The sequence below is a fragment of the Megascapheus bottae genome, chromosome 6 (genome assembly GCF_031878675.1).
Source record: "Megascapheus bottae isolate mThoBot1 chromosome 6, mThoBot2.hap1, whole genome shotgun sequence".
NCBI classification, from domain to species: domain Eukaryota; kingdom Metazoa; phylum Chordata; class Mammalia; order Rodentia; family Geomyidae; genus Megascapheus; species Megascapheus bottae.
Genome location: NC_143514.1, coordinates 80,736,146 through 80,757,482, shown reverse-complemented (window position 1 = coordinate 80,757,482; position 21,337 = coordinate 80,736,146). Strand labels below are relative to the sequence as shown.

The 21,337-nt window shown below is 48.9% G+C and overlaps 1 protein-coding gene and 1 long non-coding RNA gene across 15 annotated transcripts in view; both read left to right on the top strand.

Moving 5' to 3' along the window:
* LOC150062572 (uncharacterized) overlaps positions 1 to 7,920 on the top strand; it is a 65,230-nt gene extending 57,310 nt beyond the window's left edge. Inside the window, exon 4 of the long non-coding RNA XR_016536017.1 lies at positions 7,347 to 7,920. This is a non-coding gene — a long non-coding RNA (uncharacterized LOC150062572). The remainder of the gene's footprint in view (positions 1 to 7,346) is intronic.
* Positions 7,921 to 14,424: 6,504 nt separating this feature from the next.
* Camta1 (calmodulin binding transcription activator 1) overlaps positions 14,425 to 21,337 on the top strand; it is a 684,963-nt gene continuing 678,050 nt past the window's right edge. For all 14 annotated transcript variants that reach the window (XM_090335924.1, XM_090335918.1, XM_090335932.1 and 11 more), the window contains exon 1: positions 14,425 to 14,540. In XM_090335924.1, coding sequence (XP_090192050.1) covers positions 14,496 to 14,540 — 45 coding nt within the window. In that variant the 5' untranslated portion in view covers positions 14,425 to 14,495. The remainder of the gene's footprint in view (positions 14,541 to 21,337) is intronic.

Genomic DNA, 21,337 nt, shown 5'->3' with positions numbered 1-21,337 from the left:
AATAGTGAGGCAGATGGGAATGCTCTCTAATAAAAAAAAAAGAGAGAGAGAGAGGGAGAGAGCCAAGTGTTGATTCTGAGAGGGTGAAGAGCTTGGTATTGTAAGAATTATTCTTCTGATTTCACATTTATCTCATCTCATGCCCACAGCAATGCAATATGCCTAGAACTTGAAAGAACATGTCTCAGGCAGGAAAACATTGTTTTGACTCAATTTATGATTCAAATCTTATTACTTTTTCCCCCATTCTGCCACTTTTTTTTTTTTTTTTTGCCAGGTCTGGGGATTGAACTCAAGGCCTGAGCACTGTCCTTGGCCGTTCTCAAGGCTAGTGCTCTACCACTTGAGCCTCAGTACCACTTCTGGCTTTTTATTTAATTTTATTTTATTTTTTGCTAGTCCTGGGCTTGAGCTCAGGGCCTGAGCACTGTCCTTGGACTTTCTCAAGGCTAGAGCGCTACCACTTGAGTCTCAGTACCACTTCCGGCTTTTTGCTATGTATGTGGGGTACCGAGGAATGGAACCTGGGTCTTCGTGTATGCTAGGCAAGCACTCTACCACTTAAATTAACCTTTTAAAAGTGTGAAACTTCTTTTGTATTGTATTTATTTTTTAATTGTTTCAGCCATTACCTGGGTTTACACTTTGATACCTAGGTACTGTCCTTTAGCTCTTTTTTAAAATACTTTTTATTGTAATTAGTAAAAGGGTTACATGATATTTGCCAGATAGAAGGTGCATTAATTCACATACATTGATACCCTTTCACATGTCTTGGTACCTATTACCCTCCCCCCACCCACCATCCACCCCCCCTTTTTTTTGTGGGGCATGGGGCTTGAACTCAGTCTGGGCGCTGTCCCTGAGCTCTTTAGCTCAAGGCTACCACCTACCCTTGAGCCAAGCCCCACTTCCCATTTTCTAGTGGTTAACTGGAGATAAGAGTCTCAGGTCCTTTTGTGCTCAGGCTGGCTTTGAACCTTGATCCTCAGATCTCAGCCTCCTGAGTAGCTAGGGTTGCAGGTGTGAGCTATAGCACCTGGCTCCTTTAGCTCTTTTGCGCAAGGGTGGTGTTCTACCACTTGAGCCATAGTTCTACTTCTGGCTTTTTGGTGATTAGTCTGAAATATGAATCACATAGACTTTTCCTATTCTGGGCTGGCCCTCAGATTTCAGACTCTGCAATAAGCTATGGTGTGACCCACAGGTGTCTGGCTCTTTTTGGATGTTAAACAACCTTCTCTCAGACATATTCTCATAACACCTCCACATATGAACACATTGCATAAAATCTCAATTGTTTAATGTGGCCTTAATGTTACCACTCTGGTGAAAAATGAGATGACATTCTTGGGCCCTCTAGCCTGTTTTTATTTTCTTTTCATTCCTGGACTTCTTTTTTTGCTTTCTTTTTGTCGGTCATAGGACTTGAACTCTGGGCCTAGGCACTGTCCCTGAGCTCTTCAGTTCAAGGCTATCACTCTACCACTTGATCCACTGCACTACTTCTGATTTTCTGATGGTTAGTTGGAGATAAGAGTCTCACAGAATTTCCTGCCCTGGCTGGCTTTGAACTGTGATCCTCAGATCTCAGCCTCCTGAGTAGCTAGGATTATAGGTGTGAGCCACTGGTGTCCGGCTTCCTGGACTTCTTTCAATACTATAGAATGTCTTGATTTTTTGTGTTATTGGACCCTTCCACTAGAATGGAAACAGCCAGAGAGCAAGGATCTGGGATCTATTTAATTCATTATATATTCATTTATGTTTTGCTGGTACTGGAATTTGAACTCAGAGTCTTCGTGCTATCCCTTAGCTCTTTTGTTCAAGGTTGCCACTCTACTGCTGGAGAGACAGCTTCACTTTCAGGTTTTTGGTGGTTAGAGAGGGGCATCATAGACTTTCTTGCCTAGGCTGGCTTTGAACCTTGATCTTCATATCTCAGCCTCCTAAGAGAAGCTCTGTATTTAGTTGAGCGATGTACTTTAGTAGCATAGACCTGCTCATCATTTGGTGGGCACTTAATAGATATTGTATGGCAGTGTCAGGCCAAATTGGCAGAGAGCTGGCAATGAGCAAGAGATTACCATGCTTTATGAATTCCCCGAAGGGGAGGGCAGCACTTCACCAGTAACCTGAATGGCCTTTGTATAGATGAGGTAGAAGAGCAATGCACACAAGTCTTTGCCATGTATACAACTGATTTTTTTTTTGCCAGTCTTGGGGCTTGAACTGAGGGCCTGGGCACTGTCCTTGGACACTTTTTGCTCAAGGCTAATGCTCTGCCACTTGAGCCACAGCGCTGCATCCAGCTTTTTCTGTGTATGTGGTACTGAGGAATTAAACCCAGGTCTTCATGCATGCCACCACTAGCACTCTACCACTAGGTCACACTGCAGGCCTTACAACTGATTTTCTTGTATATAAAAGACGACTCCAGGACTCTTCTTTTGCGGGCTGGCTGCGGGGGCTCTCTTTGTAGAGATATGTAGAGATAACCCCACACAAGACACTTTATCACTCCACAGGTTCTTAATCAAGTTTGCATCTCTCAGCAAATATTCTTGTTTGTCTATAAATGTCCCTGTATTTTTTTGAATTCTCTTTTGAATCGGTCTCACCATCTTCAGGGTTCCCTCATTAATTAAAAAGCCAAAGAAAATGCTTGCGACACGCTCACTTTATGTTTGCACGAGAGGCAAGATTTTTATCTTGCTGTGAATTGGGATGCAGTCAAAGTAAATTATACTTCCTCTTCTGGGAAATCTTATCAGATCCCATGGGTTTAGAACTACTTGATGCTATATCTCTGCCTACAGCTTTTCAGATGCGCGTGCTTACGTGCTTTGTGATATCCCTAAGTGGAGACAGACATGTCTAGTTTATTAGCACATCCCAAATAGAATTCTGGATTCTCATTCTCTTCTAAACCTCCTCTGGTCTTTACATTAGATACCAATAACTGAATTGCTCAGACCAAAAGTCCCAACAGCCAAATCTTGGACCAAAATTTTTCTATTTTACTTTATATTCAATCCTTCGGCAAAACAAAACAAAACAAAACAAAAATCCTCCGAGCAATCCTTTTAATATCTATTCTTGATCCAGCTACCATGCTACCCCCAGCTTGGTCTATACCCGCTACCTGCTTTTCTACATTGAGTCGTATCAGAACGTAAGTATGCCCCTCCATTTTATACACTGCTCACAGATGCTTTTGTGGGATGATGGCAGAGTTGAGTAATTGTGTCAGAGACCACCAATATCCCGCCCCCAGAAAAAGAAGATATCAAATCTTAATTTTGGAACCTGTAAATGTTATGTCATTTGAAAAAAGAGTCATTTTGAAGCTGTGATTAAGGATCACAAGATAAGGTGGTTTATCCGAATGAGCCCTCTATGCCATGACATGCGTTCCTGTAAAAGTCAGGCAAAGGGAGACTTGACACCTGTGCAGAATAGAGGGAGTGTGTGAAGATGCACACAAAGAGCCCTAAAATCTGGAGTTTTGTGGCTCCCAGCCAAAGGAGTTGGAAGAGGCAAAGGAAGCCTCCTGCATTTGTATTTGACCTACTTTCTCTGCTCTTGTCTAGCACATGTGAGGTGTTCTCCATGGTCCCACAGCCATTCTTTCCAAACACCAGTCAAAAATACCCTCAAGCTCAGTACCCTCTATTGGCTTCCTAGCACCCCCAGAATAAAAAGCAGATATCCTGTGGTGGGATGGGCAGTGCTGTATAGTCTGAACTTAGGATCCACAACCCTGTCTAACGTAGCCTTTTGGGATTCTTCCAATGTACCAAGTGTGTCTTTGCTTTAGGGCTTTTGAATCTGCTGTTTCTTTTTCTCCACCTGTAACTACCCATTGTTGCTTCCTTCTGGACTCAGAATTGGCTTCTCTGACCTATCTTGTCCAAAAATCACCTTATCATCTGACTTATGTTACTTTTTTTTAAGCATCTTTCATTACCCTTCTATCATTACCTTTGACCATATATTTGTGTATTTATCATCTGTCCTTCCCACTTCCTGTCAAGGGCCAGGATTTCTGTCTGTCTGGTTCATTATTGCATTCCTTACACTAGAGGCAATATCTAGTATGTCATAAGCACATATGGATATGGAAGCACATAGTAATAAATATAAACTATATCAAATGAAGAGTAAGCCTCCCCTCCCCCCACTCACTCTATCCTCTTGAGAACTTTAGGTAATAGTTAAATTTCTTGTTATCCTGGGAACCTTTTCTGAATATTTGCCTATGTAGATACATATGAGAACAGTGTACATTATGCTCTGTGCCTTATTTTTTATTTTTTATTGGTGGTCATGGGGGTTTGAACTCTGGGCCTGGATGCTGTCTCTGAGCTCTTCAGTTCAAGACTAGTGTTCTACCCCTTGAGCCCCAGTGCCACTTCCGGTTTTCTGGTGGTTAATTGGAGTCTCACAGGACTTTTGTGCCTGGGCTGGCTTGGAATCATGATCCTCGGATCTCAGCCTTCTGAGTAGTTAGGATTACAGGCATGAGCCACCAGCGTCGTGCCTTATTTTGTAGTTTAACATTTAAATCAGAGATCTTTCCCAAGTACCATTAATTTATATCCTGTTTCATGGCTGCATAATATCCCTTAATAGATAAAGAAAAATTAAGTGTTCATCTTGTTTGAAAACAGAGAACTATGACAATGAAGTGTCTCTAGGCCCATCTCTTTTCTGGTCACACCTGGTGTTTCTTGGACATTTCTCTAGCTATCTATGACCATGGTTCTGAATTTTTTTATTTCAGAATTTTTTTTTGCCAGTCCTGGGGCTTGCATCCACGGCCTGAGCACTGTCCTTGGACTTTCTCAAGGCTAGAGCTCTACCACTTGAGCCTCAGCACCAGGTCCAGCTTTTTCTATGCGTGTGGCACGGAGGAATCGAACCTGGGTCTTCGTGCATGCTAGGCAAGCACTCTACCACTAGGTCAAACTCCTGGCTCCTATTTCAGAATTTTTTGTTTATTATTGTTTTCTTCAAGGCAGGGTCTAGTCCAGGTTGGTCTCAGACTCAGGTCTTATTCTATCTCCTAGGCTGGTCTCAAACTCATGAATTTTTTTTTTTTCCGTGTAGCTTGAACTTGGGGTCTAGGCGTTGTCTCTGAGCTCTTTTTGCTTCAGGCTAGTGTTGTACCACTTTGAACCACAGTGCCACTGCTGGTTTTCTGGTGGCTAATTTGAGATGAGTCTTGCAGACTTTCCTGCCCTGGCTGGCTTTGAACTGTGATAGTCATATTTCAGCTTTCTGAGTGGCTAGGATTGTAGACATGAGCCACCATTGTCCAGCTTCATGATCTTGTTAATTCTAGGATCATAAGCATGTGTCAACATCTGGTGTACTGTCATTTTTCTTTCGACATCTAAACAGAGTTTCCTCAGAAGACTTGGTGTTAGAAAAAATTACAAACTTGAAACTGTTTGGTTAACATTAGTAAGAGAAAAGACAAAAAAATCTCATGAGCTCTACAAATTATTGACCTGCCATTGGTGACAGAAGAGAGGCATTTGAACGACCTTACAATTCTTGTTAAATAAAACAGACCACTAAAGTACAAGTAGGGTTTGGCTGTGGAGATACAAAAGTCGCTTTGCCTCCTCCCTCTAATCAGAGGCTGTCCCCCAGCTCGCTCTCTTTCTCTTTCTCTCTCTCTTTTTCTTCCTTCCTTCCTTCCTTCCTTCCTTCCTTCCTTCCTTCCTTCCTTCCTTCCTTTCTTCCTTTCTTTCTTTCTTTTTGTGGGTCATGGGGCTTGAACTCTGGGCCTGGGTGCTGTCCCTGAGCTCTTCAGCTCAAGGCTACTGCCCTACCCCTGAGCCACAGCCCCACTTCCCCTTTTCTAGTGACTAATTGGAGATAAGAATCTCATGGTGTTCAGTGCCCAGGCTGGCACGGTGATCCTCAGATCTCAGCCTCCTGAGTAGCTAGGATTAGAGGTGGCTCCCCAGCTCTTTCTGAGCAGCTGCTGGGGGCTCCACTTAGATCTCTCTGGTACCCCAGCAGAAGCGTGATCCAAGTCTCTTAAAAGACTTGTGAAGTCACAGAGCTCTTTTGCATTTGTCCCCCTTCTAAGCAGCAAAGTCAGATCTCTTTAACCTTCTCCCTTGTTTAGAAAAGAAGACATTTCTTTTCAGAGTCCACATAAACAATGAAAACCACTGGGCTGGAATGCCAGACGGTGCAAGAGGGAGCAGGAAGTTTGTTGCTTAAAAGGAAACATCCCTGAAAAAAAAGAAAAAAACAACTGAAAGCCAAAACCCCAACTTAGATTGATTGTTGAAATAGCTTCTGAAGGTGAGACGCAGCACATCAAAGGCATTTAGCTGTACCTCCATGGAGGGCCCCGGAGAGCAAGTGCACTCGGGCGTGTTTTATGCCATAGCTGGATGATGTGGAAAAGTTTTATGATTATAGCTATTGTTTAAACAACCTCACTTGCAACCCCCCAATGACAAAGGATAATGTTCTGTTCTAGGTTTTAATTGCTAAGAGGAAAATGAAGCTGCAGAAGTGGTCCTAGTCCTACCATTCCTATGGGCGTAGTTACCTTTCGGTCAATATTGAACCAAAGAAACGAGTGATTCATTAGAAAACTTCCAAAGATTCTTAGTTCCACAGGTCAGGCTTTTCATGTTCATATGATATTTCAAATGAGCTGAATGTTCTTTAGACTCACTAGGCCCAAATACCTCTTTCTATTTAGGGGTACCTGACAAATGTCTATTCTGTAAAAAAAAACAACCATTTGGTGTGTATGTCAGTCCTGCAGCTTGAACTCATAAGCCAAGAACTGTCATTGAACTTCTGTGATCAAGGCTAGCACTCTATCACTTGAGCCACTTCTGGTTTTGGGGGGTCAATTGGAGATCAGAGTCTCACATCCTGGCTTTGAACATCGATCCTCAGCCCTCAGCCTCCTGAGTAGCTCGAGTTTCAGGCATGAGCCATCAGCATCCAGCAAGCGTCTGCCCCTATGTCGTGAGATTACGCTGTCTGCTGCCATTGATGAACCGAGGTGTGTGGGTGCAGAGAAAAGAGGTCACCGTGGGCCTCAACATCATGGACTTCTGGGACAAGGTTGCGTTTTATTTTGAAAGGCAAGGGTTATGAGCTCTTCCCTGCATGACTCCTTATAGCTGTATGCAAAGCTATACTTACCCCCAAAAAAAATCAGAAAAGGGGAGAAGAGAAACCTTTTGGAAACATTACCTTTCACCTGACAGCCCCTAAAGAAGGCAGAGCTAGAACAAATCCTTTCTTTCTTGTCCCGTGTCTGATGAAAAAGAGCTCTAATTCATGCTTTTCTCTTTCAGGAATAGTTAAGCTTCGGAAATTGGCTCCGTCTATGCCTTCCTCTCCCAGTCCAGTAATGTGGACTTCCAGCTTAAAGAAGTGAGTCCAAGCGTTTTTATTATCGCCACCACTGGTCGTAATAAAGTCGCTCTCCTTCTGACTGCTGATCAGAAAAGAAAACTGTTCTCTGTGATTTTTTCCAGGTTGAAAAAAAACAAAACAATTTGTGCTGGCACTAGAGGCTCAAATCTATCATCCTAACTACTCAGGTGTCTGAGATTTGAGTATCAAAGTTGGAAACCAACCCCAGGGGCTCTTATTTCCAACTGACCAATGAAAATGTGGAAATGGAGGGGTCGCCCAAGTGGTTGAACACCAGCCTTGAACAAAAACGCTAAGTCAAGAGCAAGACGCCTTGTGTGCCAGTCCCAGGACTGGCGCACACACAAAAGGGATATTGAATATTCCTATAATTCACCTTAAAGGCTCTCCTTCTAGGTGCTAAGTAACATGTTTTCTTGAGAAGCATTAGGGCCTAAATTGGCAAGGATTTGGAGCAATGCATTAGCAGTGCATCTTCTGATCTCTCCCTCCCCCCCCCTGCCCTTTCTTTCTCTCTGTTTCCTTCTTCCTTTTGCGCCAGTACTGGGATTGAACTCAAGGCTTTGGAGCTATCTCTTAGCTTTTTGTACTCATGGCTAGCATTTCATCATTTGACTTCCACTTCTAGGTTTTTGATATTTTTTCCTGATTAAAATTTACTATTATTATTATTATTTTGCTGATTAATTGGACACAACAATCTCGTGGACTTTCCTACCTGAGATAGCTTTGAGCCAAGATCTTAAGATCTCAGCAGCCTGAGTAGCTGGTGTGAGTCACCAGTGCCAGCTCCCCACTTCTTTTGGTGCTGGTCCTAGGGCTTGAACTCATGGCCTCTGTTCATTCTGGTTCCCCCCCCCCCTCAATTCTGCTGTCCTTACTACTTTCTGGCAGTTATACAGAGGTAAGAGTCTCATGTGCTTTCCTGTGTGGGCTGGCTTTGAACCATGACCTTTAGATCTCAGCCTCCTGAGCAGCTAGGATTAGAGGTGTGAACCACTGGCATCTAGCACCTCCCCTCTACACCCTTCCCGCCTTGGGTCCTGGGGCTTGAACTCGGGGCCAGGCTCTGTCCCTGAGCCTCTCTGTGTTTAAGGCTAGTGCTCTACCATTGGAGCCACTGTGCCGCTTCTGACTTTTTTTCTGAGTGGTTTATTGGAGATAAATGTCCTGCCTTGGCTGGCTTTAACCACGCCCTCAGCTCTCAGCCTCTGGAATAACTAGGATTACAGATGTGAGCCACCAGTGCCTGCTTTCCCCCTCTTTTTTGATGGTACTGAGTATTGAACTCTGGGCCTTGGTCTCGCTAGCCAGGCACCAAATCACTTAAGTTATGCTTCAGTCCTTATGACTGCTTCCTTTGAAACATTTACCTTTTTTTTTTTTTTAAATATTTTAGGCTGTTTTTCTTTTTCTTTTCACTTAAAATGCCTGGTTACTTTCCTGAACAATCACACAACACCCACTAACCAGCCCCCAAACATCTCTTTCTCTAGCTCAAAGATTCTCAAACTATACTTAAAAATGATTTAGGATCCACAAAGGACTTTTGCTTCTATGAGTTTGTTTAGCTACAGTTAGGTAGCGAAACAACATCCAGCAGTTCATTAAAAAATAATAAACAAGAGTGTTTTTTTGTTTTTGTTTTTTCCAAGTTTCACATCTGATTTCCTAGATGATGACTGGATCCCCATACCTGCTTCTCCTTTCAGTTCTGTGCAATTCCATGTTGTGTTGCCTCTGTATAATTCCAGCAAGCATGTGAGCGAGATGGACAAGCATCCTATAAAAGTACGTTTGACCTTGTGTGTTCCCAGACAGAGTCTGGGGGACCCCTGTGGCTCAATGAGGATCCAAGGCTGCTCTTGGAAAACCACAGTACTGGCAGGATCCCAGGTTGTGTCAGGGGTGAAGGTGACATTTTCTGGACTTCCAGATCACTTCTTCCCACATTCCCCACCCCCACTGTACCTGCCCAGCTCTGCTTTGTTTGTTCAACTGTTAAGGCTGTGAGTTCCTTGAAGGGAAACACACTTAACATTATTCATTGTGATAGTCTGGATCGAGTACAACACTTGGTCCACAGTAGGTAGCTGATAAATTTATGAACATTTAAAAAAAAGATTTTATTAACATAGATTTTTACATCATCTTTAAACAGGGTTTTCTTATGTTGTCTTGCCTGGCCCAGACCCTTAGTTCAAGTGATCCTGCTACCTTAGACTCCCGAGTAGCAGGGACTACAGGATGTATCATTCTGCTTGGCGAAAAAGTATTTTTTTTTTGCCAGACCTGGGACTTGAGCTCTGAGCCTGGGTGTTGTCTCTGAGTGTTTTCGCTCAAGGCTAGCACTGTGTCACTGTGAGCTACAGCTACACCTTTTGGTTTTCTGGTGGTTAATTGTGGCGGTAAGTCTCACTGACTTTCCTGCTTGGGATGGCTCTGAACCATGACCCAAAGGTCTCTGCCTCCAGGCAGGAGCCATTACTGCCACTATTCCTGAGCTTTCTGTGTTCAAGGCTAGCCCTCTACCACCTGAGCCACAGCTCAACTTTCTGCATTTGTGGTTCGTTGAAGGAAAGAGTCACTGGGTTTTGGGGCCTCTAGGCACCAGCCATTGGTGCTTGGCAAATTTATTTCTTAAATGTTTATATTATTAAAACAATGTAGTTTTATAATGGCTGTACTGTAGACAAGGAGATGGTGAGAAAAAAATACTCCTATGGCCCCAAGAGTTACTTTTTTCTTTCTTCTTGTTGATATAAAGTTTTGAACTTGGGGCCTGTTCTTGTTTGGCTGGTGCTCTACCACTTGAGCCATGTTGCCAGGGTAGCCCTTTGCTGGTTATTTTGAAGATGGAATCCCTCAGGCTTTTCTGCCTGGGCTGGACTCGAACTGAGATCCTCCATATCTCAGCCTCCTTCCCAGATAGCAATATTAGCATGAGCCACCATCACCCAGCTCCAAATATCATTTCTTGGGTGTATTTCATACCATTCTTCTTACAAAAAGCCATTTTCTTTATCTGCCATCAGATAATATTTTATAAATGAACACTGTAATTTTGAGAATTTCTCCTATTTCTAGCAACGGGACATGCTTTTCTTTCAGTTTCTGATGTCTACAGCTAGAATAATGTTCCACTGTGTAGCTCTAACATACTTTTTCTTACGAAATATCCAATATTACCCACATACAGATGCTTCCAATTTCTTTTGCTGTAACGGATACAGCGATCCTGAGAAGAATACCTTCACACACCAAGCACTTTTGGGCATTTAGTGTTATTTCCTTAGAATAGATTCCCAGAAGTAAGATTACTGGGTCAAAAGATGCAGACATTTTTATGGCTTTTAATACATACTGTAAAATTGCTTTTCAAAAGGGTTCTACTAATTTACAATGCCACCAGCACTTTCCAGAATGATTCTGCACACAAATCGTCAACACTGGTGCTATTAAGAACGTTAATCGATAAAATATTGTACCCTAGTTGTTAAAATTTTGCATTTTTGGAGGCTCATAATATTAAAGTTTGTTGGATGGGTGTACAATACAAAACATTCTTTTGGGACATCTTTATTTCTGGGGAAAAGGAAACTCAGGAATTCTCACCAGTAAAGATCAGAAAGAGAACACATGTTGTTAGGGTTGGCACAAATTTCACTTTGACAGTCAATTTTGATGCCAAAACAGTTGAACATCGACTTTCTCACTGGTTCCTTCAGTTGTCAGTGACAGAAAAGAGGAAAGGAAGCAATAGAAGAACGTTTTTCCTGTAAAGTGTGCAAGATTCCAGAAGCGGGTTCAGGGCACTGCTTTTCATGGAACTTTACTTTTTTTGGTCGTAACTTTGGAGATATATATATATATATATATATATATATATATATATATATATATATATATATATATATAATCCTCCCTCCCCCCTGCCAAAAATGGGAGGTGTCAGCCCTTTGTTTCTGCTGTTACGCGCGGAATCATGGGCGGAATTACCAAACCTCTCTGGAGAGGGGCGAGGATGGGGTGGCGGTGCCGAGACCTGGCCTGGGCCGGGGACGAGGGCCGGGGACTAGGGCAGGGGACGAGGGCAGGGGACGAGGCCGGGGACGAGGGCAGGGGACGAGGGCCGGGGACGAGGGCAGGGGACGAGGCCGGGGACGAGGGCAGGGGACGAGGGAGGGGACGAGGGCAGGGGACTAGGACGGGGACGAGGCCAGGGGACGAGGCCGGGGACGAGGCCGGGGACGAGGGCAGGGGACGAGGGCAGGGGACTAGGACGGGGACGAGGCCGGGGACGAGGGCAAGGGACGAGGACAGGGGACGAGGGCAGGGGACGAGGGCAGGGGATGAGGGACGGGGACGAGGCCGGGGACGAGGGCAGGGGACGAGGGCAGGGGACGAGGGCAGGGGACGAGGGCAGGGGACGAGGCCGGGGACGAGGGCAGGGGACGAGGGCCGGGGACTAGGACGGGGACGAGGGCAGGGGACGAGGCCGGGGACGAGGGCCGGGGACGAGGGCCGGGGACGAGGGCAGGGGACGAGGGCAGGGGACCAGGGAGGAGACGAGGCCGGGGACGAGGGCAGGGGACGAGGGCAGGGGACCAGGGAGGAGACGAGGCCGGGGACGAGGGCAGGGGACGAGGGCAGGGGACCAGGGAGGAGACGAGGCCGGGGACGAGGGCAGGGGACGAGGGCAGGGGACCAGGGAGGAGACGAGGCCGGGGACGAGGGCAGGGGACCAGGGAGGAGACGAGGGCAGGGGACGAGGCCGGGGACGAGGGCAGGGGACGAGGGCCGGGGACGAGGGCAGGGGACGAGGCCGGGGACGAGGGCAGGGGACGAGGGAGGGGACGAGGGCAGGGGACTAGGACGGGGACGAGGCCAGGGACGAGGGCAGGGGACGAGGCCGGGGACGAGGGCCGGGGACGAGGGCAGGGGACGAGGCCGGGGACGAGGGCAGGGGACGAGGGCCGGGGACTAGGGCGGGGACGAGGGCAGGGGACGAGGGCAGGGGACGAGGCCGGGGACGAGGGCAGGGGACGAGGCCGGGGACGAGGGCAGGGGACGAGGGCAGGGGACCAGGGAGGAGACGAGGCCGGGGACGAGGGCAGGGGACCAGGGAGGAGACGAGGCCGGGGACGAGGGCATGGGACGAGGGCATGGGACGAGGCCGGGGACGAGGGCCGGGACGAGGGAGGGGAGGAGGGCCGGGGACGAGGCCGGGGACGAGGGCAGGGGACGAGGGCGGGGACGAGGCCGGGGACGAGGGCAGGGGACGAGGGCGGGGACGAGGCCGGGGACGAGGGCAGGGGACGAGGGCGGGGACGAGGCCGGGGACGAGGGCAGGGGACGAGGGCAGGGGACGAGGGCAGGACGAGGGCAGGGGACGAGGCCGGGGACGAGGCCGGGGACGAGGGCAGGGGACGAGGGCAGGGGACGAGGGCAGGGGACGAGGGCAGGGGACGAGGCCGGGGACGAGGGCAGGGACGAGGGCAGGGGACGAGGGCAGGGGACGAGGCCGGGGACGAGGGCAGGGGACGAGGACAGGGGACGAGGGCAGGGGACGAGGGCAGGGGACGAGGGCAGGGGACGAGGCCGGGGACGAGGGCAGGGGACGAGGGCAGGGGACGAGGACAGGGGACGAGGGCAGGGGACGAGGGCAGGGGACGAGGCCGGGGACGAGGCCGGGGACGAGGGCAGGGGACGAGGGCAGGGGACGAGGGCAGGGGACGAGGGCAGGGGACGAGGCCGGGGACGAGGGCAGGGGACGAGGGCAGGGGACTAGGACGGGGACGAGGCCGGGGACGAGGGCAGGGGACGAGGGCAGGGGACGAGGGCAGGGGACGAGGCTGGGGACGAGGGCCGGGGACGAGGGCAGGGGACTAGGACGGGGACGAGGCCGGGGACGAGGGCAGGGGACGAGGGCAGGGGACGAGGCTGGGGACGAGGGCAGGGGACGAGGCCGGGGACGAGGCAGGGCCACCCCCCGCCACCCCTAGGATCTCCCTCCCGCGGTGCGAGCGGCCTTGCGGCGGGGCCTCCGCGTCCCGGCCCCGCCGCCCAGGGTGCCGGGGCCCAGGGCTCGGTCCGGCCGCCGCCTCCCGGGACGGAACCGAAGCCTCCTCGGTCCCGCCGGTCACGTGGGCAGCGCGACCAAAATAAAGTTTCAGTATTTTAAGCTTCCAGAAAGGGGGACGGCGGGCGCGCCGGGCGGGCCGGAGGGCGGAGCCCCGGTGACCGGGGCTGGGGGAGGGGCGGGGCGGGCCCGGCGGGACGCGCGCGCCCCTCCCCCCGCGGCCGGCAGCGACGTCCGGACTCCCGGGCTCGGGGGCGCGGCGCCCCGCACGGCGCACGTCGGCGCCGAGGCCTCGCGGGGCCGCTCCCCGCCGACACGGTCGGCTGAGGGATCCCGGAGATTCCGGCGCGCCCTCCACTGCCACCGGGACCTCACGCGCCCGGCAGCGGCTTCCCCGGGAACGTCCTTCATCTCCGGGAGCACGCGGGAAAAGCCCCAGCGCGCCAATGAGCGGGCGCCTTCCTCGTGACGGTCACGCTTGGGGGCGGGGCTTCCCTCCGCCGCTCCCGAGTTCCGGGAACTCCCTTTGATTGGTCTGGACGGCTTGGGAAACACTGCGGTGACGTCCAATCATAACGCCACGTCTCGGCCTCGAGGAAATGTCCCGTGTCGGCCCTGTCCTGATTTGGCCGTCCTTTCGGGCTCTGGCCACTGGGAAGCTTTGTTTAGGTCCGGGAGGCGGGCTTTCCTGGGAGTGGGTGGGGAGGGGGCGTTGACTCTTGACCAATCCTTTCAGTCTGTTGGGTGGTGACCAGCCAATGGGCTGGACGGACAGGCCGCTCCTCCCGGAGAGTAGTGAGACCCCTGGTGCGAGCCGATTGGCGGCATGAGCGACGAGTGGCAGCTACGCTGCCCAACGGAAGCTGTGCGTGGGCCGCGGGGCGGGGCCAGGGCGGGTGCGCGGCGGCGGCGGGGTGGCTGGGCCGGCGGCGGCGGCGGTACGAGGCGCGCGCTCGGGGTCCCGGTCGCGAGGAGGAGGAGGAGGATGTGGCGCGCGGAGGGGAAATGGCTGCCGAAAACAAGCCGGAAGGTAAGAGCCGGAGCGTGAGGGCCCGGGGGACGGCGCGGCTGGCGGCGGGACCCGGACCCGCCGGACATCCCGGGTATCGGCGGGGCGGGAGCGCGGGGGCGCGGCGGGCGGGCGGGCGGGCGCCCCGGCCGGGGAGGGGGCCGGCGGCTGGGGGGCGGGCGGAGCGCGGCGAGTCCTGAGGCGACTCGCGGGGCGGCCGAGCGCGGCGCCCCGCACCCCACCCCCGGGGGAGGGCTGGGCCGGGGGCCGGGGGGCGCGCGGGGCGGGGGCCGGGCCCAGCGTGGAGGAGGGGGAGGAGCCGCGGAGGGCCAGCGCCTCCCCCACCGGACCGGGCATCCCCGCCGCCCCGGGGCCCGCGGCGCCCGGCGCCCCCCAGGCCGGCCCGGGTCCGGGGTTGGGGGCCGCGGGGCGGAAAGTTTACCCGCCGCGGCCCCCCTGGCCCCGGCCGGGCCGCTCTGGACGGTCCGGGTCGGGCAGCCGTGGCGGTGCTCAGCCCTCGCCGGCCGCCTGCTCGGTCCGGGCGGCGGGCAGGGCCGGACGCACTCTCCGTAGCTCTTCGGCCCCGCGGCGCCTCCCAGGGCGGACGGGGGTCCCCGCGCGGGTCCCCCACTAGGGGGACCCCATCCAGCCCTGCGTCCCTCGGCCGCGGGCCTCGTGTGACCCCTCCCCCTGCCTCCCGGAGGGAAGGGGGGCCTGCGCAGCACCCGCCCCTCGCCGCCGTTCACACCCGACTCTTGCCCTTGCACCCTGACAGCCGGGAGGGTGGGGTCCCCGTTCCCGGGGCAGGTCGGGATCTCCACACTCCTGTGCCCTTTACCTTCTGTGACCCCGATCGTCGCTCGGCGCAGGGGTCCACCAGAGCCTCTTCCCTGCCTGGCATCTTTGGGGCCTCCGCACGCTTATCCGTTGACCCTTTTTTTTTTTTTTGCCAGGACAAGGGGACTCGGGCGACCCGTGTTCTTTCCCTCACCCAGTGGATCCTGGGGCCCTGTGCAGCTCTGAAGTCATTTCTAAATAGGAAAGCAGACACTTCTCTCAGATTATGTACACTCTGCACACACTTTCCTGGGTTAGGGTGAGCTCATTTCCTGAATACCCTTTGAGTTGCCCTCTTTTTCTCGTAGACGTAACTGGATGTCCCAGTGTCCCTTTTCCCAGTGGTCTGTCTACTCTGACATGCTCTCTGTCCTCTGAGTTCCCTGTCTGGGTGAAGGTGGGAGCGCCTGTAAGATGTAGGGCAGGACTTCCGCTGTGCCTGGTGGTTGAGTTTTTTTTTTTAAAAAGAAAGAACAAGGACTACACGAATTCCCTTGTCCCAGGAAAACAAGGGTATATTCTGCTCCCAGCTGATTGGAATCTTAGGGGGCTCTTCACCATTTGACACTGGCCCACTAGGAAAAGGGTCATGTGCCCTTGGGTTTTGGTGCTCTGATTATTGTCCTTCTGTTCATTAAGAACCAGTCTTTGTACATCCCACACTCAGGAGTCTTTGAACCTTTCTTGGAAATAAACTTCCCCAATTTTATTTTTTATTTATTTACTTTTTTTTGAGAGACCTCATATCCTCCTTATGGCTCCAGTTTCCCAGTCAGCCATATTTAGTGAGCCTGCTACCTTGACTTTTTTCTAATTTTCTCAAATTGTATTCCTGTTGGCTGGGTAAGGAGGAGCCATATGCCTTCCCATCCAGAATAGGGAGTGTAGACACCCATATCGCCCACGTACCATTCGGGAAGAGGTAGCTCGTGGGCTTCTTGTTGTACTAGAACCTTCCTTGGGTCCTAGTGTTGTCTCCTGTGGGATCCACACATTTCAGGCAAAGGGGAAATATGAATGCTTTCTATTTTTGTCATAGCAAAACATGATTATGATGCTGTGTGCATTGTTGACACCCCCCCCCCATAGGTATACATGCAGGATGAAGTGATGATGTACCTCGTTTACATACAGAGCAAGTTAGAAGGGAGGGAGGACTGGCACGCTACCCTTTGGGTGTGTGAGAACTGTTATATGCAAGAGTTCAGGCATATGCTAAAGTCACTGGTATTTTCAGGCTCTGAAGAATTAGAAACATCATTGATAAATGCTGAATTTTCATCGCTCTTTTGTCATTTGCATTGTACTGAATAAGCAGAATGACATCCTGACTGTTCATTGTGTCTCTTGAGTATGTGTGGAGTGCTTGCCAGTGAGCCCCAAACTTCAGCTTTCAGAGTGTAGGAACAATATTCTTTGCTGGATTCTGTGTGGTGTGAAAAGTTCTTACGGAGATGTCTTTACTGCAGTACAGGAAAAAGTATTTTCCTGGTTTCAAGCAAGTGATAGATGTTGGATGAGAAGAATCTTGGAACAAATGCCTATAAATAATGTCCTGGTTGTATTTTGGCCAGTTAATAATTGAGAGAGGTGGTGAAATGAGAAGAAGGTACATTTGGAAAGGCAGTTGCCACTTCCTAAGAGGTGGGAGGGCTTTGATCAGATTGTTCTCTCAGGACCTGGGGAATGGGGAGAGCCCTACTGGCTGTGGCTCTGGTTGTGTGCTCCACCTCCTTGGATCCCTCAGTCTCTCCCTTAGCCGTCACTCAGCAGTGAGGTCTCACTTTAAGACAGACTTGGTGGAGGCTCACTCTCCGCAGCAAGCTCTGTGGAGCTCTGGGACACCGAGCACTTTTCTAGCAAAGAGGCTCTCCCCTGTGGATTCCTGAGCTAGGAGATGTGCTTGTCCCATCCAGAGTTTTGGGCCGCATTGGTCTTTGCCTTTCCACTAATATTGAGCTATCTAGTTGGTTTAATACCCATTGCCAGAAAGTAGTGTATTTGACTTGATTTTCTTCTTTTGGGAGGGTTCTTTCCATTTTAAAGATGTTTTTATTTGGTCACTATCTGTAACCAGCTTGATCGAGTTGTGTTGTTTTTTTGGGGTGGTTTGAGTGAGCCTTGGAAATACGAAGAGTTGGATACCTGCTGTGTACTCTGGCGTAGACCCAGGAGTCATCCCTTCTGTAGGTCACTGACAGCCTGTGGGAGTCTTCTCTGGTATGTCTTGTGGGCACAGGAGGAAATGTGATGAGGGATCACCAGGGAAACGCAGTGCAGGTTACTGTTCAAAGTTAGGTTGTTTCATACAGTTGTCCTTATTGGGTCATCTGGCGCAAAGATGGTTGGAAGTCAGCTTTTGCTTCCTCCTCTTAAACCTCGCCCTCTTCCTCCCCCCTGAAAAAGGTACTCTTCTGCTATTGGCCTGACCACTCTGGTTCTCTCAATCACTTTTCTACATCTTTCTGTTAGAACATCACACTCTTTGCCTCTCTTACCTCCCCCCCCCCCCCCCATCTCCGAGTTTTTGGACAAGATTGGAGACCTTGTCTTCTTGAAGACCTGACTTCTCTGCTTCTGGGAGGTGTGGGTTCTCCGTGTCCATCCTTCCATGGATTCTGAATGTTGACATGTGCACAGCAACTTCGTTTCAAGGTCAGGCTGGGTTAGCTTTTCCTTTTTAAAAGGGTAGTATAGCTCTTACTTGTTCTTGGAGACATTTATTTATGCATCCTCTTCAGCCACATTTCGTGTCTTTTGTTTTTAGACCCTGGGAAGGTTTAGATTTCCCCCTTTCTTCACGGGTAGCATTGGTTCAGCTCCCTGCTCATGCCAGGTATCCTGCAATTTGAATTCTTTCTGACTGATTGTGAGGGTGCAGAATTGGCTTAACATTTTTTACCCCCACTATTTCCCTTTTCATTTCTTAAGATTTGGGGAACACCCCTTTGTGTGCAGTTGTGTTTCTTTCTGACTTCATTATGGAAAAAGCAGTAGAAGACAGTGCTCATGTTCTCTTCATTTCCTCCCATTGGTGTGCTGATTGCCTCTTTGTGTTCTCCAAATTTGCTCTTTTGGGGAAGAAGTCGTTTTTATATCTGCACTCGAGTTACTGCAGCCATTCATTCAGGAGCCTTTACTGGATATCCATCCCATGCAAGGATATGTGGGGGTTATGCGACTTTGCTTGAGATCATACTGGATCTTGTTTTCCTTTTGGTGCGAATGACATTTCATTGTAGCCTGTCTTAAAGTCTTATAAATCTTTTTTTCTGAAGTTAGATCATAGGCTTCCAAAAATATACTTTAATAGTATACTGTTCTGTTGAGTTTTCTTCCCTCTCTCTTCAGGAGACAGTGGGAGTGGTGGAGAGGGTGGAAGGTGTGCTGGGAGGGATTTAACAACTTAACTCAGAGTGGGAGTCTGTGTGTGTGTGTGTGTGTGTGTGTGTGTGTGTATGTATGTGTGTATGCATATGCATGTGTGTGTGCGTGTGAAAGAGTAGTAAAAACCTTACTCTTATTGCCTAGACATAAATTTTAATTTCCTTATATAAGAATTGGTTGAATGCTTGTTAAAACATTTCAGTAGGAGAATTTTGCTATGTATTATATGAAACATTCCTTATATAAGGAAGTGGGAGAATAATACTTTTCTTATGATTAACTGGTATGGCCATTTTATTGGATAGTAATAACTATTTTTGTTACCAGGAAATGTTTTATATAAATTGAATGCCTAAGCATAGTGTCTATTCTTAGTCTAGATGTATAATTCAGTTATCACTTTATTTGATAGAATTCTTCCACTTTTAAATATTATTGTTATTTGTACTTTCTTTCTTTTGCTAAATAGCCTCAGTTTCTTTTTGGATGCAGGTTGGGATGGAATAACAATAATAATTAAAATTAATCTGAAGTATGCTTTTTCTTTTTTCCTTTAAAATTAGATACTTTCTTTACATATATATACACACACACACACACACACACACACACACACACACACACACACATAAGCCAGTTGTTTTTTTCACTTTCACTACTGCAACAACTTGTGTAGGATTGTTATAAGTGGTCGGCAGTATCCTTTGTTCATGTGAATGTGTGACTAAATGTTTTCTTGTGGTAACAGGTGATGTGATTTCTTTTGCATTTCCATTATACTGATCATTTTCTACAATATTCTGTGTTCCCTTGAATCGCTTATCATGCCTTTTTTGATTATGTAGATAATGTAAATTCTACCTCCTTTTTTCCTTTCTCTCTTTCCCACATACTGCCCTTGGCATTATGTAGATATGTTGTATTTGGAGATTTTCTGCATTCAGCGAAAAGAGGGTGTCCACCACTCTTTTGTCCTCTTGACAAGCACTGGACAAGTAGGTGGTATGGAATTTAAGACCCAGTAAGGGCTAATAGTGGCATTTGTAAGTAGAGGTCAATTGAGGTGAAATACTGGCTCCTTAAGGTCTCCCCCACCCCCATAGGATTTTGGAAATTTGTTTTTTTTTGTAGATAGCTTCTTTCTCTCTCTTTGGCTTGATAGCAGTCCATTTCTGTGAACATAGGAAACAGTACACTATCCCCTCTGGAGCAGTGGTGTACTGGCAGTGTGGGATCCTCTCCTAATGTTCCTTTGCTTGGTCTAATGCGGTCTTCATTCTGGTGTGTTTGGGGATAAGTGTTGGGAGTGTGTTTTGTCTATGTAATTTGAGGGTAGAGCATATGGTCATTTGCTCTGCTTCTGGACTGTGGTCTCTGTGGTCTCTTATTTACCTATTTAGGCAATCAGATTTAAGATATAGGTTTATTAGACACTATCAGAGCCTTTTCTTTTGTGGGATTTGTGAATGCATTAGTACTGTGATAAAGCATGTTACTCTTTTGTCCCTGCATATATTTGTATGTATATAGATGGTCTGCTATCCCATGCTTGTCATGTATTTGTAAGGAAGTGTGTGTCTTTGTATGTGTCTCTGTATTTGTGTATGTGTCTTTGTACGCATGTGTGCATTTGTGCACACAAATGTACATATATTACTACAGAGATGGTCCATGGATATGTGTATAAGAGCAGTTTCTGAGATACAGGGTGTTTGTTTGTTTGTTTGTTTGTGCTTGTCCTGGAGCTTGAACTCAGGTACTGGTCACTGTCCCTGAGCCTTTTTGTTTAAGGCTACCACTCTACCACTTGAGCCACAGCACTTTTTTGTTGTTAATTGGAGATAAGAGTCTCAAGGGCTTTCCTGCTTAGGCCGGCGTTGAACCATGATCCTCAGATCTCAGGCTCCTGAGTAGCTAGTATTACAGGTGTGAGCCCCCTGTGTTTGGTGAGTTCCTGATATGTAATTTGAGGAGACAAGATAAGGGTATTCCTCCAGGAGGGTTCTAGATTTTTGCTTCTAAGACTATGTTGTATCTTTTTGCTTGTGTTATCATTGCTTGTAGAATATCATGAGCCTTCTTGTGTAGAAATGTTTCCTGATTATTTCTTTTCTTTTTACCTCATTACCCTGGGCTTAAAATAAATATCATGTACCCCAATACAGAGAGGTCCAATGGTAGCCATGTTATTTCTTCCATTTTCTGAGAGAAGTGTTCATGTATTTCATTGGGTTGATTTGGCATAAGTTGAAAGACCAGAAATTGTTTTTGGAGTTTTCCTTTTCTTTTTTCTTTTTTTTTTTTGGCCAGTCCTATGGCTTGAGCTCAGGGCCTGAGCGCTGTCCTTGGGCTTTCTCAAGGCTACCACTCTACCACTTGAGCCACAATACCACTTCTGGCTTTTTCTATGTATGTGGGGTGCCGAGGAATCGAACCCCAGTCTTTGTGCATGCTAGGCAAGCACTCTTAGCACTAGGCCACACTCAGCCCCCTGGAGTTTCTCATATACTTTTTATTTTTTGCTCAAATTTAGTCATGTCTTTAAATCAGAAAATATATCCCTTCCTGAGACTGTTGGCTAAGGGTAGCTTCGA